The sequence below is a fragment of the Anomaloglossus baeobatrachus genome (assembly GCF_048569485.1).
Source record: "Anomaloglossus baeobatrachus isolate aAnoBae1 chromosome 5 unlocalized genomic scaffold, aAnoBae1.hap1 SUPER_5_unloc_21, whole genome shotgun sequence".
Taxonomy (NCBI): domain Eukaryota; kingdom Metazoa; phylum Chordata; class Amphibia; order Anura; family Aromobatidae; genus Anomaloglossus; species Anomaloglossus baeobatrachus.
In genome coordinates, this window is record NW_027441797.1 from 287,565 (window position 1) to 308,546 (window position 20,982).

General features: G+C 47.2%; 1 protein-coding gene across 1 annotated transcript; it reads left to right on the forward strand.

The window, feature by feature from the left end:
* The first annotated feature begins 1,262 nt into the window (after positions 1-1,262).
* Positions 1,263-6,745, forward strand: LOC142259008 (uncharacterized). Its single transcript, XM_075331546.1, has 5 exons — positions 1,263-1,323; positions 1,453-1,632; positions 1,714-1,837; positions 1,921-2,034; positions 5,296-6,745. Exons 1-5 carry the CDS (start codon positions 1,267-1,269, stop codon positions 6,666-6,668), a joined length of 1,848 nt encoding a protein of 615 aa, XP_075187661.1. The 5' UTR covers positions 1,263-1,266; the 3' UTR covers positions 6,669-6,745.
* Positions 6,746-20,982: the final 14,237 nt, after the last annotated feature.

Here is a 20,982-nt window from a genome sequence, read left to right on the forward strand (position 1 = left end):
TGCACTCAATACAGTCTATCTACACTGCCAGCTCCCTATGACTGTATGTTCACAAAATGGCCGCTGGCGTATATAGCCCCCAAGACGCTGTGCGGCCGAGCCAATCACAGTAACACCACAACAAAGATGGCTGCGGCATTACTGTGAGGGTAAACAACATCAGATGTGTTCATTGGCTGGAAAACAGGCGCCAGGATGTCAGAAATGAAAATGAAAGTATCGGAGCGGATGTTGTTTTATTCGTCGGATACCAAATGTCGCGAATAGCCTGTTATTTGTCGGATACCGAATAGTGGCGAATACATTCGCTCATGCCTACCATCGATACAATGGGCGCATTGTAAACTGTTATGAAGGATTTTTTTTGGTTATTTTTTTTTTCTTTATATGACTTAGTTTTTAATTTTACCATAAAATCTACTGGAAATTAAGTAAAAGTGCAATGAAATGATGAAAAAAAACCAAACAAATTCCATCTTTTTTTATTGTTTTTACGCTATTGACGATGTGCTGGAAGTGAGCGGTCAGCGTGATTCTCCAGGTCAGTGTGATTACGGCAATATCAGACGTCCACATTTCTTAGTATCTCAGTGGTGACTAGAGATGAGTGGACCCGTGGATGTTCGGCTTCTGCTGGTCCAGATGAATATTTGTATAGATCGGTTCTGGACTTGGACTTGACCTGAAGTTTATTTAAAGTCACTGATTGGCAGTTCTGGTCTCCGCCCACATGTAGCCATAAACAGATCACTATCAGGGGAGGACGGGTTTTTCAGTTTTATTTCTTGGTGCACAATACATCTGATTGTGGTTTGCATATTTAAATCCCCCGAACTCCAAACCTGAACTTTACTATCTTGGAAAAGTCTGAGTTTGTACCGAACTACAGGTTCACTCATCTCTAGTAGTGAATAAAAATCAGACTTTTGTAAAAAAAAAAACATTAAAAAATCGGTTTGTGTCTCCATTTTCCGATTTTCCGACATCGAAGTTGAGTGAGGACTTGTTTTTTGCTTGATGAGCCGACGTTTTCATTGATACCATTTTAGGTGCAATACTTTTATGGGTCGGTTTTGCTACTTCATTTCATGTTGAAATTTTTTTTTTCCTACCCAAATGATATCTTCCCTTCATTATTATCTCGATTAATTTTACATATCGGCTCATCTCCTTATCATTTTGGTCGTTATAATATCGGATTCTATCAGTGGTTTTATTCTGTTTTCAGAAAATGTCCTGTCCAGGATGGATATGGCCAGGGACAAGATGGCAGAGAGGATATTACACCTCACCCTAGAGATCCTCTTCCGGCTTACTGGAGAGGTGAGAGATTCTGATGACGTCACATTACATCATTCTTATCTATGGGAATAACAGATGGACAGAACTGGAGAGGTGAGGACTCTGGAAATGTCTGGAGTGAGATTTATTACTGTGTCTCTCCATAACCAGGATTACACAGTAGTGAAGAAGACCTCTAGTGAGCGCTGTCAGGCCCCTGTGTCTGAGGGATGGGGAAGACCCCTGAGCCCAATCACGGGGCCTCCACCTCACCCCCCGATACATGAGGACATCAATAACCAGAAGATCCTAGAACTCACCTACAAGATGATTGAGCTGCTGACTGGAGAGGTGACACTGCTGGGAATGCTGGGACATTATACAGTAACGCTATGAAGGGATCGGGGGTGACGGTATCATTGTATGTGTCAGGTTCCTATAAGGTGTCAGGATGTCACCGTCTATTTCTCCATGGAGGAGTGGGAGTATTTAGAAGGACACAAAGATCTGTACAAGGACGTCATGATGGAGGTTCCCCAGCCCCTCACATCACCAGGTAATAGACAGGACTAAATACACACGGCCTATAATTATCTGTATGTAAGGAATGAATTCAGTCCCTGTATGTGTCTCCTCCAGTTCTATCCAGTAAGAGGACAACACCAGAGAGATGTCCCCGTCCTCTTCTCCCACAGACCTGTAAACAAGAAGACCCCGATGTTCCTCAGGATGTGTTTCCTCCAGCTCTATCCAGTAAGAGATATCTACTCATGTACTTTCTGCACTAATTTGTGTTTACATTTTTAGACTTTCTGCTCAGTTTTTTTTTCAAATGTATTGTCTTTCCTTCTGTTTGTTTCTAGTGCCTTCTCTATGTTATTATGAAGGGAACTCAAAGACCTGCAGAGGGTTCATAAATACCGTTTCCCTGAAAATCAAACATAGTCCAAAAATAACCCTTAGCACAATTTTATGGGATCTTTGAAGAATGCTTGAAATATAAGCCCTACTCCATAAATAAGCCCTAGTTACAGTCAGGGCCAGCGTTGGGAGGAGTCAAACTGCGCAAATTCTCAAAACCCCACTCTCTTAAAGACCCCATCAGTTGTATTCTGAGGTTAATTGTTTAAGGACCTTTGATGGCTTCAAAGTCATGTGACATGATGTAACCAAAGGTCTCTTAATTGCAGGAGTCTAAAAGGACTGAACAGAAGACAGGCTGGCATGGTGGACTGGCATTAGGGGAAAGGGAGAGCAAACTGGACAATTGCACAGGGCCCCATTCTCCCAGGGGCCCCAGTGTTTATATACCAATTATAGTGTGTCGCCCATGGATAAGGGGGTACTCAGATCCGGGCCACGGGGTCACTTCTGTGGGTATCACGGTGGCGTGACCCGGTCTGTGATCCCAGGCTCCACAGTAAAAGGGGATTTGGTAAGGGAGATTGTCCGTGACGCCACCCACGGTTGTGGTGAGGTTGTGACACCACCACTGCTCTGGACAGGGATCCCGGGAGTGATGGTATGGAGCAGCTAGATGTTAGTTCTCCCCTCCGTGGGTAGGGGGTTGGTTGTCCCGGGGCCCGGTTAGGTAGGTGGATGGGTAGCAGGCGGGTTATGGGGCCTGGTGAGGTGCAGGGTCGCAGGGGCAGCGCTGTTCCGCACGGCATGGGGTACTCACTCAGCCAGTAATCACGACACAGTCCTTGGTAAAACACTCGGCTGGATGGACGGGTGCCCACAGACGGCTGCGGTTGTTGTTTCTCCCCTGACCCAGTTTGGTGGTGTAAGTCCTTTCTTCCACCTCCGTGCACGCTCCTCCTGCGCTCCGGCTTCCAGCTGGCTCCCCGGTTCGGTACCGGTGGGCCACCGCCCAGCCCCGGCTACCTACGGTTCCACCAACTGTCTCCCCGGCTCCCTGCAGACGGCCACTACCGTCTGCCTGACTCTCTGCTGCACGAGGGCCATAGGCTCCAATCCTAGGCCCCAGTCTGCGTCTGCCTCTCTGCAGACCTCCTCTCTCTTCCTCTCCTAGGACCTGACTCGGCTTGTTTCCTGCCTCAGGCCAGCTAACTCCTGGGTGGGCGTCTCCATCTCCTGACTCCGCCCACCTGGTGTGTCAGTCTGAGCCCGAGGAAAGGAATCAAGTTTCACTGGGGATGTCTGCTGTGAAACTGTTGGGGGTGGGGGTGTGTGTGTGTTGTTACCTGTGGCCCCTGGCTTGTCCAGGGCGCCACAATAGGACTGCTTAAGGACCATTTTGTCATCATGTCATGTGACCAAAGGTCTCAATTGGAGGAGTCTAAAGCTGAAGAGGAGACAGGCTGGTGTGTGTGTGTGTGTGTGTGTGTGTGTGTGTGTGTGTATGTTCACGACAATTTTAACCAGCTTTGCCAAAGCTTTGCCAAAATGGGCAGAGCTTGGCCAGAACAAGGGTGTGATGCCACCGCTTCTCTAATTCATAACAAACTGCAATGATCCCTATGCCAGAAATCTCACTCCAGTCCCTGACGTCATTTTTCAGTGTACATCACCGGTTTTGATGAATTTGAACCCTAATGTTTATCTGTACAGGCTGCAAGACCCTGCTACCTGCTTTGGTTACAAAGCCTAAGGATAGACCATCAGCGTTACAGTCCCAGACAACCCAGTTGAATTTTCAGCATCTGTCTTTATTTTATTTTCGTCTTCAAAAAAACCTTTTTGAAATTGTCTATGTTGTGGATCAATGTTTCAAGGAGATGTTTGCAGGTTTTGCGAACCGTCATGGCAGCGTCAGGATCTGTTGAAATGATAGACTCTGGTACTTTGCATGTTAATTTCTCTGCTGTCTGTGAGCAGCGCAGGGAGACGCAGGCATCAAACCACAGGTTTGGGCAGGCTAGTAAGAGTTATTCTCTGCTGGGCTGCTTGTTAAGGTCTGTGATCCCATGCTGTAGAGGAGAAAGTATTGTTTGCTCCCGTTCTGTACATGCTGGTTGGACTATTTCATTAATGCCAGCTATAGTTTACCTATACTGATCTGGTGAGGTGTTGTGATCCAGACTTATGGGTGTTTTTTGTGCATTATTACTGTTAGCTGTTGTGGTGTTAACCCTTGTTGTCATTTTTGTTGCTGCCTTCTTGCTCTTGCTTTTCTCCTTAGCCTCTCACTGTTTATTTTTGTGAGTTTGCAATGTGTCCCGTCTGTCTTAATCTGTATTTCCATCATAATCCTGCCCCTTCCTTCCCTAGGGGATCACAGATTAGAGCAAGTCAGGAGACTAGTAATGCACGAGACTCCGGCATCTCCATCTTCAGGGGTAATCCAGAGGTTAGGAATAGCTTAGGGTCCCCTAGTGTGAGGGACAGTATAGGAGCCCCCTATCCCTCATTGTCACAATGTGACTGCAGGATAATCAATCAGATTATTTACTGTAGCACATTCCAGAGAACTGGTGCTAGGAATGGGAGAGCCGAATTAGCAAAGATGTAACTCTTAAGGCCGCTTTACACACGATATTGCTAGCGATCTCGTTAGCGATGTGACACGCCCAGATCGTTGCTACGATTTGACGAGATCGCTCATAGGTCATTTTGTAGCGGTCACATGTACCCATCTCACAAACGATGCTACATCGTTCAGCGAGATATTGTTTGACCAAGGCGGTCATGTGGATGTTGTTCGTCGTTGGCAGGGTGTCAAACGTAGCAATATGTCTGTTGTGTTACACAATATTTTGAAACTGAACATCGTGTCAATGATTTTCGCTTTTTTTAAGATTGTTCGGAGTCGCACGTAGGTGTCACACGCAACTACGTCGTCAACGACGACGGAAGCGCGTCACGAAAACCATGACCCCGACATATCGTCAGATAAATCGTAGCGTGTAAATGGGCCTTTAGATCTCGATATTGGACAACAGATTCAGAATAATTTTTTCCCTAATTTAATTTCTGATGTTATGGTTTAAAAAATAAATGTACTGTCAAGATAATATCATTAAAAATTAATAACTTTGTGTTTATTTTTAGCAGATGACTGTATTGGGAGTTCAGATGGATCTCTAATATCTTCAGAATTTATAACAGAAGATGAAAGTATCCCACATGATACATATGAAGAGCATACTGTTGTCCCAGATATAAATCCAGTCCTTCCTCGGAAAGTTCTATCATCTGAGTTTTTCAAGCAAGCCCAAAATTCCCATCTATCACAGAATTGTAAGCAGAATAAAAGTTACAAAAGGGATGTGGAATATGAAACGGATGAATTGGTTCCTACAAGGGAGAAGCCATTTTCATGTTTAAAATGTAGGAAATGTTTTGCCAGTAAATCACATCTTGTTGACCATCAAATATATCACACTGGGAAGAAGCCATTTTCATGTCAAGAATGTGGGAAATGTTTTTTTCAGAAATCCTATCTTTTTAAACACCAAAGATCTCACACAGGGGAGAAGCCATTTTTAAGCCCAGAATGTGAAAAATGTTTTATTCCAAGAATAACCCTTGCTAACGATCAAAAAATTAACTCTAGGAAGAACCCATTTTCATGCTTAGAGTGTGGGAAATGTTTTATTCAGAAATCATGCCTTGTTAGACATCAGAAAATTCACACAGGGGAGAAGCCATTTTCATGTTCAGAATGTGGAAAATGTTTTTTTCAGAAATCATGCCTTGTTAGACATCAGAAACTTCACACAGGGGAGAAACCATTTTCAAGTTCAGAGTGTGGGAAATGTTTTATTTGGAAATCAAATCTTGTTGTGCATCAAAGATCTCACACAGGAGAGAAGCCATTTTCATGTTCAGAATGTGGAAAATGTTTTATCCAGAGATCAGCTTTTGTTAGTCATCAAAGATCTCACACAGGTGAGAAGCCATTTTCATGTTCAGAATGTGGAAAATGTTTTATCCAGAGATCAGATCTTGTTAGGCATCAAAGATCTCACACAGGTGAGAAGCCATTTTCATGTTCAGAATGTGAAAAATGTTTTAGTCAGATGTCACATCTTGTTACACATCATAAAATTCACACAGCGGACAAGCCATTTTCATGTTCAGAATGTGGAAAATGTTTTTTTCAGAAATCATGCCTTGTTAGACATCAGAAAATTCACACAGGGGAGAAGCCATTTTCATGTTCAGAATGTGGAAAATGTTTTTTTCAGAAATCATGCCTTGTTAGACATCAGAAACTTCACACAGGGGAGAAACCATTTTCATGTTCAGAGTGTGGGAAATGTTTTATTCGGAAATCAAATCTTGTTGAGCATCAAAGATCTCACACAGGAGAGAAGCCATTTTCATGTTCAGAATGTGGAAAATGTTTTATCCAGAGATCAGCTTTTGTTAGGCATCAAAGATCTCACACAGGTGAGAAGCCATTTTCATTCAGAATGTGAAAAATGTTTTAGTCAGATGTCACATCTTGTTACACATCATAAAATTCACACAGCGGACAAGCCATTTTCATGTTCAGAATGTGGAAAATGTTTTTTTCAGAAATCATGCCTTGTTAGACATCAGAAACTTCACACAGGGGAGAAACCATTTTCATGTTCAGAGTGTGGGAAATGTTTTATTTGGAAATCAAATCTTGTTGTGCATCAAAGATCTCACACAGGAGAGAAGCCATTTTCATGTTCAGAATGTGGAAAATGTTTTATCCAGAGATCAGCTTTTGTTAGTCATCAAAGATCTCACACAGGTGAGAAGCCATTTTCATGTTCAGAATGTGAAAAATGTTTTAGTCAGATGTCACATCTTGTTAGACATCATAAAATTCACACAGCGGACAAGCCATTTTCATGTTCAGAGTGTGGGAAATGTTTTAGTCAGAATTCAGAATTTGTTAGACATCAGAAAATTCACACAGGGGAGAACGTATTTTCATGTTTAGAATGTGGGAAATGTTTTATTGCGAAATCAGCTTTTGTTATGCATCAAAGATCTCACACAGGGGAGAAGCCATTTTCATGTTCAGAATGTGGGAAATGTTTTATTTCAAAATCAGAGCTTGTTATGCATCAAAGATCTCACACAGGGGAGAAGCCATTTTTATGTTCAGACTGTGGGCAATGTTTTACTAGTAAATCAAATCTTGTTGTGCATCAAAGGTCTCACACAGGGGAGAAGCCGTTTTCATGTTGAGAATGTGGGAATTGTTTTATTAATAAATCAGATCTTGTTGTGCATCAAAGGTCTCACACAGGGGAGAAGCCATTTTCATGTTCAGAATGTGGGAAATGTTATATTCAGAAAGCACATCTTGTTAGTCATCAGAGATCTCACACAGGGGAGAAGCCATTTTCATGTTCAGAATGTGGGCAATGTTTTACTAGGAAATCAGGTCTTGTTAAACATGTGAAGAAGCTGCACAGGGAAGGAACCTCTTTCATGTTGTGAATAATTGAAATGTTTAACTGGTAAATCAAGTCTTGCCGACCATCAGAAAACCAACAGAGCGGAGTAGCCATTCTTGCTTTCAGAATTTGGCAAATGTTTTTAAGATTAATGAGATCCTGTTGTCCGATGAGTCACACAGGAGAAGCCATCATGATGTACTATAATTTAAAGGATTTTATAAAAAGATTGCTACAATTGCTCAAGGAAGAATTTGTAAGGAAAAAAAAAATTTATTTCTTTTTAAACTTATTGTACTTTTTGGACCATAAGACACACCTAGGTTTTGAATGAGGAATATAGGGAAAAAGATTGACACAAAAAATGTGGTCATCACGCACTGTTATTGGGGGGATCTGCTGACACTGTTACTGGGATAAAATCCCCTAATTCTGTACTGATGTCACCCATCCTGGGCCCCTTACAGGTAATGTTGATGTGTCTCCCATCCTCGTGTATACTGTATATCCATCCTGGTTTATATGTTGGCCATCTTTATCCCATCCTGGTCTATATGATCCCCATCCTGGTATATATGATTCTTGTCCTAGTATATATGTCCCCATTCTTGTGTATATATATATATATATATAGCCCTCATCATGGGCCCATGCTGGTATATATTTCCCCATCACGCTGCACACATAAGAAAAGAAATGATTACACTCCCCATCCCTCCGCTCTCCCGGTGCACAGTGTTCTCTACTGATGCTGGCAAGTGACTTCACCATGTAAGCGGAGAAGCGCATGACATTACTACCATGTGCCCTCAGTTACACGCAGACGTAAGTGTTAGAGAATAGTCAGCCATAATATGCTGCCATGTTGTATCTAAGAGCCATCTTGGGAAGACTTGAGCAAACTAACTTTGCAGCTAATGAGCTGCACTGGCTAGAGTTCTCCCCCAGAGAGGAGATAGAGATGACATCAGTGTAATTAGCAAGTATAAGAAAAGGTCCAAAAAAGGTTAAATTGAATAGAAGAATACAATTGCGTCAGTTGATAGATGGGGATGTGTAGTCATGAATAGCAGGTGTATTGAATTGATAAAGAAATTAAGTTGTCAATAGAGTTGTCAGTGTGTGAAGAGTTATGTGAAGTAGAGGCGCCTTCAGGGATCAGAAATGTCAGCAATGATGACACGGCTGAACTAGTGAAAAGTATCATGGAGGCCCATAGGAATCCAATAGTGTTTACCGCAATGCTCGTAAATAATGTCATGATGTATCATTATATTCTTTGTTCTCCAACGTATACGCCTTTCTCTGCAGTATGAGCTTTCCTTTGTCTAACATGTATAAGAGCCCCACACGCCTTTCGGGGGACACTTCTTCTTCTTCTTCATCTGTTGCTAATTCTGCTGTTCTGCCAGACACCTGCGTGTGTCATCCTGCCGCATAACCTGTCTTATCTGCTCTGTTGCTATCTCGGAATAAACTTCAGTCTTTGCTTGAAACCGATTGTCTAGAATGTCGTCTTAGCTCTCAAGGTCTACGGACATTTTCTTTCTGTAAACTTCCAGAATATTCACTGCTCCCCATAGCCGGGATTATTGGTTTGGGGAGCACTGACTATTCAATGTCTAATTGTAGACACACGTGATCGCCCAGTCATAGCATTAAGCAGGCGGCTTAGTAATCATGTGTACCCGATATTAAAGAGAGTGAATATTCGCTGCTCCCCATGCTACTAATACCGCCTACTTGGCGCTGGCTTCATTGCCTAGAGGTGGGCGGGATTATGGTGTGGGGAGCAGTGAATATTTTTAGCTGGCACACTGTTAGCCTTTTTGAGAGCCTTTAGGAACATTTGTGAAAGCTTTTGATACTGGATTATATTTAGATAATTCACTAATCTCAGGTTGCCCACTGCTTTATTTACTAAAAAGCGCAGCCCCAGATTGGAGATAGGAACTCTTAAGTATATCACATTGTATATAATTGCATTTCAAATCTTGTTGATTTGTTAATAAATGCTTGTAAAATATATATTCTTCATGCCTATCTTTCTCTATTGTCTAGATGTGATGATTTTGCCTCCGAACCTCTGGAGTTGGCGCAGACCTGTAGACATTTCACACCAAAATAGTGAGGGGAGAATTGAATCACACTATGTATCTTAGATATGTGGAAGTTGTTAAGACGCTCTGTTCCCAAATTATCAAAGCTTTTATGCAAAAAAAAAATTGGAAAGTTGTGCCAAGATTTGTCATTTTCACTCTAAAGCGGGCTTTACACGCTACGAGATCGCTACAGCGATCTCGTTGGGGTCACGGATTTTGTGACGCACATCCGGCCGCTGTAGCGATATCGTTGTGTGTGACTCCTAGGAGCGATTTTGGATTGTTACAAAATCGCTCCTCGTTGATGTCGCGGGCGGAGGAGGGGACGCCGCGCTCTCCCACTGCTCGGGTCCGGCTGCCGCTGCGGCTGCTGCGGCCTGCTGCTGCTGCTGCTGCTCGGTGGCTCGAGCGATGGGCCGGATCCCGGGGACTCGAGCGGCGCTCTTCGCCCGTGAGTGAAAGGGGATTGGGTTTTGGGATAGTTTATTGTCCGTGATGCCACCCACGGTTGTGGTGATTAAGCGGACACCACCGCTGCTCTGTCTGGGGAGCCCGGGAGTGATGGTACGGAGCAGCCAGTTGTTGATTTGCCCCTCCGTGGGTAGGGGGTTTGGTGGTCCCGGGCCCAGTGATGGGGTCGGTATGGTGGACAGGCGGGTATGGGGCCTGTGGAGGTGCAGGGGCGCAGGGGCAGCGCTGTGCCGCACGGCACGGAGGTACTCACTCAGCCAGTAAACACGACACAGTTCTCGGTAAACAAATGGCTGGTTGGACGGGTCCCTCGGACGGTTACGGTGCTGATGTTCCCTGCAGTTAGCGGTGACGGTCTCTTCCCTGCACCTATGTAAAGTCTTTTTGGTAGCGATGGGTTCCCACCGGTTACCCGCTCCCCGACCTGGACATGACCCGGAGGAGCCCCTCTCTTGCCCGCAGGCGCTGGCCCTGGGAAACTGGTGCCTTGGCGGTGGCGGTATCTCCCCTTAACGGTCGGACTGTTGCCTTCAATCGGGACTTGGTTGTTAGGAGACAGAGGTCCCCTTCACTGACGGATTTGGCAAATTATGGCGACTCCTAGCCTTGCCGGGATCCGAAAGGCCCCTGCCCTAGTGCTGACTGTTCTTGGTATACTGCTCCGGTACCGCCGGGTCACCACCCGTCCGCGGTCCTTCCAGCAACCTCCAAGCAGTCCCCCTGCAGACTATCACCGCCGTCTGCTGACCTTGCTGTCTCAGTCCGGGGCACACACCCGGACCAACTTCAGGCTTTCTTAACTGTTCCTTTTTACTTCTTCACTCAACCTCCTCTCCTTTGCTCCTCTACCACTTCACTTCCTTCTACTTTCACTTCCCTAACTTCACTGCCTGGTTTTCCCGCCTCCAGGGCTGTGAACTCCTCGGTGGGCGGAGCCAACCGCCTGGCCCACCCCCTGGTGTGGACATCAGCCCCTGGAGGAAGGCAACAAGGATTTTAGGTTAGCCTAGATGTACCTGCCGGGAATGTGGGGTGCATGTGATGTTGTGACCTGTGACCCCTGGCTTGCCCAGGGCGTCACATTCCCCCTTAGCGAAACGCAGACCGTCCTCGGGCTGCCCGTCCAACACCGGTTTTATTTTCCTTTTGTTTTTCTGTAAAGATAAAAAAAAACGGTAACATATATACAAGTAGAAAAACATCATCCCACATCGGGAGGTTCATTTCTTAAACGTTACGGTTTTTAAACGGTTAACGGTTACGGTCTCCGCTCTCTCCCACCCAAGTAACCTGGCCCTGATGCTGCCCCTAAGACCCAGGCAGCACCCCTTGCCCCAGTCCTGAACCAGTTACCCGAGCGGGATCTGTCCTTCCCCTCCAGAGGGTAGCCACCGGTTCCTGTGGTGGCTGGGCCCCAGCCTGCTCTGCTGCGGGCCCTCCCTCCAACCTGCCTCTCCGGAGGCGGTAAATGCGGAAACGGTAACGGTAACACAACTTATTTACAAGCCACTAGCGTCTGTGGTTGCCCTGCAAGTTCACGGGCTTGTCCATAGAAAGTTCTCTGTGCAAACAATTTTTCAAGCGGTCCCCACGGGGACAACGGTGCCGGCAACGGCCGGTTCAATCACAGGAGAATCAGATGACTTTTCGGTTCCATTTCACTTATCATCATTTTCAACTTTTAAACCAACACACTGGTGGTCCCAACGGGGACTGGACAACGGGGCTCCGCTGCCCTACTCAGAGTCTTCGACTTCTTCTGGGGGAGGAGGTGCACCACTTACACGGGACTCTTGGCTGCCTCTCAACTTCGCATCTAGGGCAAACCACCCCCTCTCTCCACAGTGCCGGGTGTACTGCACTATGTCGCCCGGCATCAAGTTACGACCGGGGTGCTCCTCGGGCAGGTGGGCATTCACATCGCGCCGGGCTATAAACACTTCGGCCTCCAGGCCCGGTTCATAAATAAACCCATAGCCCCGGCGGACATCAAACCGCCTCACCTGTCCCTCATACAGCGGGCCCCGGACACGGAAAGTCGCTTGTCTCAGACTCTCCTTTTCTCTGATTGCACGGGCCACCAGCTCCGCTTTCTTCCTCTCCCTCTCACCGATCTCCGGGCCCAACGGTACCGGTTCTCTGTCCCAGTACGGCGCTGCTGCGAGCTCCGGCGCACGGGTCGGGCCCCGCAAGACCTGTTTGACATTGCCCACTGCTGGTACTCTGGGTGACAGGTCCCGCGGTGACTTGGCCTTAGACGCTGCCTTGCATCGGCAACCCGGCGCAACCTCAGCCGAGGTGTGGGGGATGGGCACAGGGGCTTTCCGTAGTTGGGCCTTCGGCACGGAACGGGTTATCAGCTCCGGCTCGGGGGACTTCTTGGAAGACGCCTCCGGTTCGATTTTCGGGGCTTTCCAGGGCAGCACCTCCGGTTGACTACGGGCTCCGGCTACAGGTCGGCCCGCCTGGGCGGGCATGCTGGGTATCGCTACCGGTGGCGGTGGTAGCGGGCCTAGTGGCAGGGTCACGGCTTCCGAGACGGGTGGCGAGAGAGGCAGCAGGGGGAGAGGGTTTGGACCGGGTCCCGCAGCCGCGATGACCGGCCCTTCAAGGGCATCGGGGCGTGGGTCACTCACCCTCCCTTCCTCCGCTTCCTCCTCGCGTCTCCGCACAGTCGCTATGACGTCCGCCATGTCGGTCTCCCACTCCTCCATGAGGAGCTGCATCTTAACCTGCAGCCTTTGGTAGAGCTGCGCGGTCTGGATCTCCACCCACGCCGCGGTTCCAGGCGCGGGGGCTACGGTGCTGCGGGACGGCATCCACATGTTGCTGGCGGCTTCTCCCAGGAACAAGATGGCTGCAGGGTCCTAACGTCCCTGCTTTTATAGCCGCGCTCACATGCAGCTCGCCGCCATTCCGTCTCCTTCAGCCTCCTTCCGGCCCCTCCTCTCTCGGGGCGGGGTTTTGGCCTTCGCGCCTCTACTACTCGAGAAGACGCTCGAGCGGGAACTTTTCGCGCCAAAGATGGCGACTTCTGAAATTTTCCGGCCGGATACCTCCGGCGGTCACAAGGCGCACCTCTACCCAACGGCAGAGCGGTAAGGTCCTGTTCGTGACGCCAAGTTGTCGCGGGCGGAGGAGGGGACGCCGCGCTCTCCCACTGCTCGTGTCCGGCTGCGGCTGCTGCGGCCTGCTGCTGCTGCTGCTCGGTGGCTCGAGCGATGGGCCGGATCCCGGGGACTCGAGCGGCGCTCCTCGCCCGTGAGTGAAAGGGGATTGGGTTTTGGGATAGTTTATTGTCCGTGACGCCACCCACGGTTGTGGTGATTAAGTGGACACCACCGCTGCTCTGTCTGGGGAGCCCGGGAGTGATGGTACGGAGCAGCCAGTTGTTGATTTGCCCCTCTGTGGGTAGGGGGTTTGGTGGTCCCGGGCCCAGTGATGGGGTCGGTATGGTGGAAAGGCGGCTATGGGGCCTGTGGAGGTGCAGGGGCAGCGCTGTGCCGCACAGCACGGAGGTACTCACTTAGCCAGTAAACACGACACAGTTCTCGGTAAACAAACGGCTGGTTGGACGGGTCCCTCGGACGGTTACGGTGCTGATGTTCCCTGCAGTTAGCGGTGACGGTCTCTTCCCTGCACCTATGTAAAGTCTTTTTGGTAGCGATGGGTTCCCACCGGTTACCCGCTCCCCGACCTGGACATGAGCCGGAGGAGCCCCTCTCTTGCCCGCAGGCGCTGGCCCTGGGAAACTGGTGCCTTGGCGGTAGCGGTGTCTCCCCTTAACGGTCGGACTGTTGCCTTCAATCGGGACTTGGTTGTTAGGAGACAGAGGTCCCCTTCACTGACGGATTTGGCAAATTATGGCGACTCCTAGCCTTGCCGGGATCCGAAAGGCCCCTGCCCTGGTGCTGACTGTTCTTCGTATACTGCTCCGGTACCGCCGGGTCACCACCCGTCCGCGGTCCTTCCAGCAACCTCCAAGCAGTCCCCCTGCAGACTATCACCGCCGTCTGCTGACCTTGCTGTCTCAGTCCGGGGCACACACCCGGACCAACTTCAGGCTTTCTTAACTGTTCCTTTTTACTTCTTCACTCAAGCTCCTCTCCTTTGCTCCTCTACCACTTCACTTCCTTCTACTTTCACTTCCCTAACTTCACTGCCTGGTTTTCCCCCCTCCAGGGCTGTGAACTCCTCGGTGGGCGGAGCCAACCGCCTGGCCCACCGCCTGGTGTGGACATCAGCCCCTGGAGGAAGGCAACAAGGATTTTAGGTTAGCCTAGATGTACCTGCCGGGAATGTGGGGTGCATGTGATGTTGTGACCTGTGACCCCTGGCTTGCCCAGGGCGTCACATTGACATGGGGGTCTATTCTCAAATATCGCTGCTGTCGCGTGGGCGAAGTTGTTCCTCGTCCCTGCGGCAGCACACATCTCTACGTGTGACGCCGCAGGAATGAGAAACCTCTCCTTACCTGCCACACGCCAGCAATGAGGAAGGAGGGAGGTGAGCTGGATGTTTATCCCGCTCATCTCCGCCCCTCCGCTTTGATTGGCCGGCCACTTAGTGACGTCGCGGTGACGTCACTGTGATGCCGAACGTCCCTCCCCCTTGAGGGAGGGATTGTTCGGTAGTCACAGCGACACCGCGACCAGGTAAGTGCGTGTGACGCTGCAGTAGCGATAATGTTCGCTACGGCTGCCTTCACCAAATATCGGCATAACGAAAGGGGCGGGTGCTATCACGCTCGCCATCGCTAGCATCGGCTAGCGATGTCGCAGCGTGTAAAGCCCGCTTAAGGGTACTTTCACACTTGCGTTGAACGGGATCCATTGCATTGCGTTGTGTGACGGATGCAACGGATGCGTTGCATATAGTGGCGCAACGGATCGCAGAAAACAACGAATTCAGCTTTTTTTTATTTTTTTATTTTTTTTTTTTACAGTTACCGGCGACAGACTATTGTGAACGATCAGCTGATCGCTCACAGCAGCCAGTCACCGGGTGATCAGCTGATCGCTCACAGCAGCCAGTCACCGGGTGATCAGCTGATCGCTCACAGCAGCCGGTCGCCGGGTGATCAGCTGATTACTCACAGCAGCCGGTCGCCGGGTGATCAGCTGATTACTCACAGCAGCCAGGTGATCAGCTGATCGTTCGTCCGCCGAGAATGTGTGCGGGGGGCGGAGTGCGGGGTGGAGCCGAGCGCGTTCATGGTGCAGGATAGGTGAGTGTGTGTGTGTGTGTACATGCGGAGTGGAGTGCGGGAGGGGGCGGAGCCAAGCAGGGAAGTGTCGGGCTCCCTGCACACGTAGCTAGTGTAAATATCGGGTAACTAGGCAAAGCACTTTGCTTGGTTGCCCGATATTTATCTTGGTTACGGGTGCAGGGAGCCAGAGAGAGCATGCGCAGTGAAATCCTACGGATTGCGCTACTCAAAAAAAGTTACATGCTGCGTTCCTTTCGCCCGGCGCAGCGTCGTCCAGCGGATGCAACGCTGACACTTGCGTTACAGTGCGTCGTCCATACAAGTCTATGGAGAATAGCGCAGTGCGTTAACAGACTGCGCTATTCTCCATAGTGACGGACTGCGCTGAACGCAAGTGTGCAAGTACCCTAAAATTGGTAGAGCTTAGGTGGGACGAGGGCATGACACCACAGCTCCTTTAATTCATGACGAGCTGTGGTGTTCCCTATGCCAGAAATCTCACTCCAGTGTCTGATGGGAGTAATATTTCTTGCATGGTACAAGGAGACACATGTCACTCGTCAAACGCTCCAGATTCATGAGGAGGCATTTACCTCTTCATGAATCAGGAGCGGTCCCCGCAGAAATTGGGCTTTTTATGTTATAAAACTGATTCCTTTACAAAGGATAATTGTTGTAATAAAAAAAACTAAAGGATTTTATCTGTCTGATATCCAAGAGATTATTTTTTTTGTGGGGCTACCCACACATAGAGAGATACGGACCCGTTGAAGTTCAGGTTTTTCAGTCGGACTTTAAATAAAGTTTAGTTCAGGAACCGGACTGGTCCTGAACCCCATTGGAAGTCACTGATTGGGCAGTTTGGGTTTCCGCCCACATGCATCCAGCTATAAACAGAGCATTTATTACTGGGAAGGGAGGGCGGGTTTTTTCCTTGTACACAATACATCCTATAACAATGTTTTTACCTCCCCGTGAAAGCCATTCACACACTGCAAGCGGCTCGCACTGGGCCGAGCACTGAGTGTACCCGAGCACAGCGATGCTAGATCGAGTGGTTAGGATACATAAAGCACCCGAACTCCGAACTCTAACACTGATTTTTTGTACAAAGTCTGTATTTGGTACAAACACCGAACTTTACTATTCAGGTTCATTCATCTCTGCCCACAAACCTTTATTACAGTTTAGATTATGGGTGTAGAAGAGACCAGAACTGAAAGGGGTCTATCTCTTGGTGGAGAGGAAGTAACATTTATGATACCTATGCTGGGGTTTTGTGAATTTAATGGGATTCTGTCACTAAGTGTTTACCTCTTAATTAAAAATGAGAATAATATAAAGACAGTGTCACATTAGGTCCGGAGAAGTACCAAGCGAACGGCAAGAGGGAAAGAAAACCATGTGCCTAGGGAAAGGGGAGATGGTAACCTCTGACTAAGCTTTCCGCTGGCCCCTGGGTTCCCTCACCACGCTGAGCCCGATACTTGACCCTAGGCTCACACTGATCTGGACCCTAAATAAGGAACGGATGGGATGAGCTCTTCATCAACCCCACTAAGCACTAAAGGACACACAGGGATAATCAACAATGGGAAACAACTTATCTCTAAACAACTCGGTAAGAAGTTCAGTTAAAAGCACAACAATCCTACTGGTGTGTGCAAGCCACCTGCTTGCATCCAGAGCTTGTGAAGTAACTGAATAATATCCCCAGCACAAGTCCATGGAAAATGAAAGTATTTAAACCCAAGGGGAAATACAGATTATTAGCAACTGAAGGGAAGAGGAGCTCAACTACGTCCTAAAAAAAGGATGAAAACCCAGCAGAGGAGATATGAGTACATTGACTATTGACAGCAGGAACAATAGAAAGTCAGGGCTATTTTGCGCATCCAAATGCTGTGACCTTCTAATGCCGATCACCACAGGACTGTCTGTTACCCGTGACAGACAGGGACTATAATTCCAATGATGTGTCATTTACTGGGCTGCTTGCTGTAGTTTTGATAAAATCACAGTATTATCGCTAGGGGATTATTACTAGAAACTAGTAAACCTGCTACCATGTATCCCCCATCTCCATTAGCTCCGTATTACCCCGCCCCCACTTGATTGGAAGCTTTTTGTGTATGCTCATTGTACACAGCGGCCAAGCAGTGATGTGGGTGAGGTTATGCACAACAGCATTTTGAGAACTAGTAGACCTTAAGCAGATAAAACTGATTTTTATCAAAACTTAAGCAAGCAGCCAAATAAGTGACAGTTCACTGGAATTAGGGTTTTTGCTTATACAGGCCGATTGGACACATTACAGGTAGCTTTGTTCCTCTTAATCTATTAGGCTATGTGCGTACTAGAAAAAGGATTTTTCTTAAGAAAAATCCGCATCCTCTAAAAGATTACCGCACCTGCGGCAAAAAAACGCAGCAAACCGCACCCGAAATCCGCATGCGGTTTTACCACGGTTTGCTGGGGTTTTGCTGCGGTATGTCCCTGCGTTATTTTGATAGAACAGGGAGATACTCACCTGTCCCCTGCTCCTTCTGTCCGTGGTGCTGAAGTGTCCCGCGATGCTGTGTCCCGTGCGGCTGTCTCCGGCGCTCTGCTACTTACGGGTCAGCTGTGGAGTGCATAACTGCATATGCATGAGCCGGCCTGGAAGCAGAAGATCAGCCTCCAGAGGCAGCCTCGCTGGAGAAGGTGAGTATAAGATCAGCGGTGAACTCAATCAGCTGATGTGTAGTGACAGCTGAGTCCTCCACCTGTCACCGCAAAGCACATGAGTGAAGTCACCGCTGATCCCGCGCGGCTCACTTCACTTGCGGCCTGACCCTCACAGTGAGTGGTCATGGTCTATGGCGCTCGATGTGAGTGTCAGGTGTAGCAGAGCTGGAAGCGTCGTGGGACCTCGTTTGGATTACATCAGACCTGGAGGGCTCTTATTGGTGGGGTTAAGTGGGGAAAGAGGGGGCTTTTTTGTCTTTTATTTCAAATAATGGATTTTTGGGGTGTTTGTGTTTATTTACTTTTACTTACAGTTTAGTAATGAGGTGATACCTGCCATCACTAAACTAGGACTAAGTGGCAGCTATGGGCTGCTGCCATTAACTCCTTATTACCCCGATTGCCACCGCATCAGGGCAACGGGAAGCGCTAGGAAAAGTCCCGAAACTGTTGTATCCAATGGATGCGGCAATTCCGGGCGGGTGCTGGCTGATATTTTTAGGCTGGGAGGCTCCCCAGCCTGAGAATACCAGCCCCAGCGGTGAGGCTTTATTCTGGCTGGTTATCAAAATTGAGGGGAGCGTACGACGTTTTTTTAAATTTATTTATTTTTATGTACGCCATAGATCCCCCCCACTGGCGTCTGTGATTGGTTGCAGTCAGACAGCTGTCACTCAGCATGGGGGTGGGTCTGACTGCAACCAATCACAGCCACTGGTGAGCAGGGAAGGTGTGAATATGTTATAAGACTAATGAGCGGCCGGCTCTGGAAGATGAAAGAGCTGCCACGGGAGGAGTGTGACAGCCGACTGATGATTGGTGAGTATGAAGTGCTTGCTCCTACCCCTTTGCGCCAGATTGTGTTCTCCATAAATTTTAAATGGGCAGCAGCATCTGGCCAGATACTGGGGATTAATCTTCCACCGACCCAGAGTCAGCGGGTGATTGATGTGCCAGCCCTCCAAAATGCAGGGACCTGTGGAAAAGAAGTGACATGCACATTAATCCCGCAGCAGAAATTCCGCAGCAAAACCCTTAGGGACAAATAAATGCAGTGTGCGCACAACATTTTTTTTTTATCCCCATAGGTTTTGCTGGAGAAGGACTGCAGAAATGTTATAAATATTTTCTTCAGCATTCCTTCAGCGAAATCCGCGGCAATTCTGCGGTAAAATCCGCAGCGTGCGCAAAGGGCCTAAGCCACATCCCAAAGCCATACGCTATTAAATGTCATTTATTTAATCTGAAAAAGTAGACAGTATTTATAAAAATATACAACAGATGTTACAAAGGGGAACAAAACAATATAGTATATACAATTGCATAAAATAAAAGGGAATAACGAAAGAAAATTACTGAACCTGGATCACAGAAATAGATTCAGATTTATGGAGGGAAGGCCTACAATGGAACAATCCTATACAGCAATGTTCCATTCATTAAAGAAGGATCATAATTGGCATTAGCTTTTTATTAACACAAGTTACACCCACATACTTCCCCTCTGGTGACTCATAACAGGGCTGGACTTCAGATAACTAAAAGATGTGTCAAGTCTTTGAATATTATAACATTCCCAACTTTTACAATATCTTCGCCCCTGGAAATCCCAGGCGGCACATATTACCATCATCTTTCCTCTCATGATTTTATCTGTCCACAGATAGGAGACATTGCATAGATATTTTAATCTCTCTGGTGAATATCCATTTTACAGGACCTGGCCATCACCAAATGATGCTGAATGATGCTTTGCGTTCTCTACTTTATCACAAATTCAAAAATATGGCTTTCTTATCTATTATATTAATGCCATTCATGAAACCTCAATTTATATTTTCTATAAGGGGAAACAAAGGATTTGAATTTCTCTACTATTTTTGTGTTCAACTTCTGCTCTTATCTCTATTGGTCATAAATCTGTCCTTTTCTGCATTCTTATGCATTCAAGTTGAGATTGGCCTCACATCTGCTAGAGGATTCTCTTTAGTTACCAGTTTCCAAAGGAGGGGGTCAGTTTCATAGGGGTCTTGTTGAGTCTTTATGGATTTTATAATTTCTATATGACACAGGACCACATACTGATGTTTTCCGAAAATCAAGCTTTTATCCCCTAGAAAGGCCATTTTTTGAACACTTTCCTCAACTTGGTGCTTGAAGACTTCAATAAAATCAGAAATATTACACTCCCAACTACCCAAAATAACCTAAATAAAAAAGGAAAGGTTGCCCTAAAATCATTATGCAATGGTTCAGATATAGTAACTATCTGCCGACAAGGGGGATGGAATAGTCATCGAAAACATGGATGACTATATAAGGAAGCTCAGAATATTCTCTCCAACCCCATACACTAAGGGATTACCATAAATGAGGAAGATAAACCAACTGAGTGCTCACGGTGATTTATTCAGTGCAGTACAGACAATGCACAGAGACGTTAATGCGTTTCTGGCTTGACGCCCTTAATTATAACATCTAGTGAATGTTATCGATTCCACTATATACTCCCCTCTCCATCTGGGGCAATTTAGTGGAAATGGGAACATAGGTGTCAGCAAGGAATGTTTGCATTATACAAAAAGTGAACTAGTAAAAAAACATATAAAATCAGAATATATTATTGAAACCACGTATAATGCTCTTTTTACTATAAATCCCAATTAATCAAAATAACTGGGAGCTCATGTGAGACTTGTTCTAACTTATTCTATATATATAATTTCAGATACATTTTATAAAAAATTAGACTGCTGAGACCCGCAACAAACCCACAACCCATCGTCCCATGTAATGAAGAATCAGACTCAGGTATATAAATCAGAACTCTATTTATTTGGAGATT

Bases quoted from the DNA above. Each gene is read 5' to 3' on its own strand.
- LOC142259008 (XM_075331546.1), top strand. From the start codon at position 1,267: ATGGCAGAGAGGATATTACACCTCACCCTAGAGATCCTCTTCCGGCTT. The intron at 1,633-1,713 runs GTGACACTGCTG...TGTATGTGTCAG, and splicing joins TTGAGCTGCTGACTGGAGAG to GTTCCTATAAGGTGTCAGGA. The intron at 1,838-1,920 runs GTAATAGACAGG...TGTCTCCTCCAG, and splicing joins CCAGCCCCTCACATCACCAG to TTCTATCCAGTAAGAGGACA.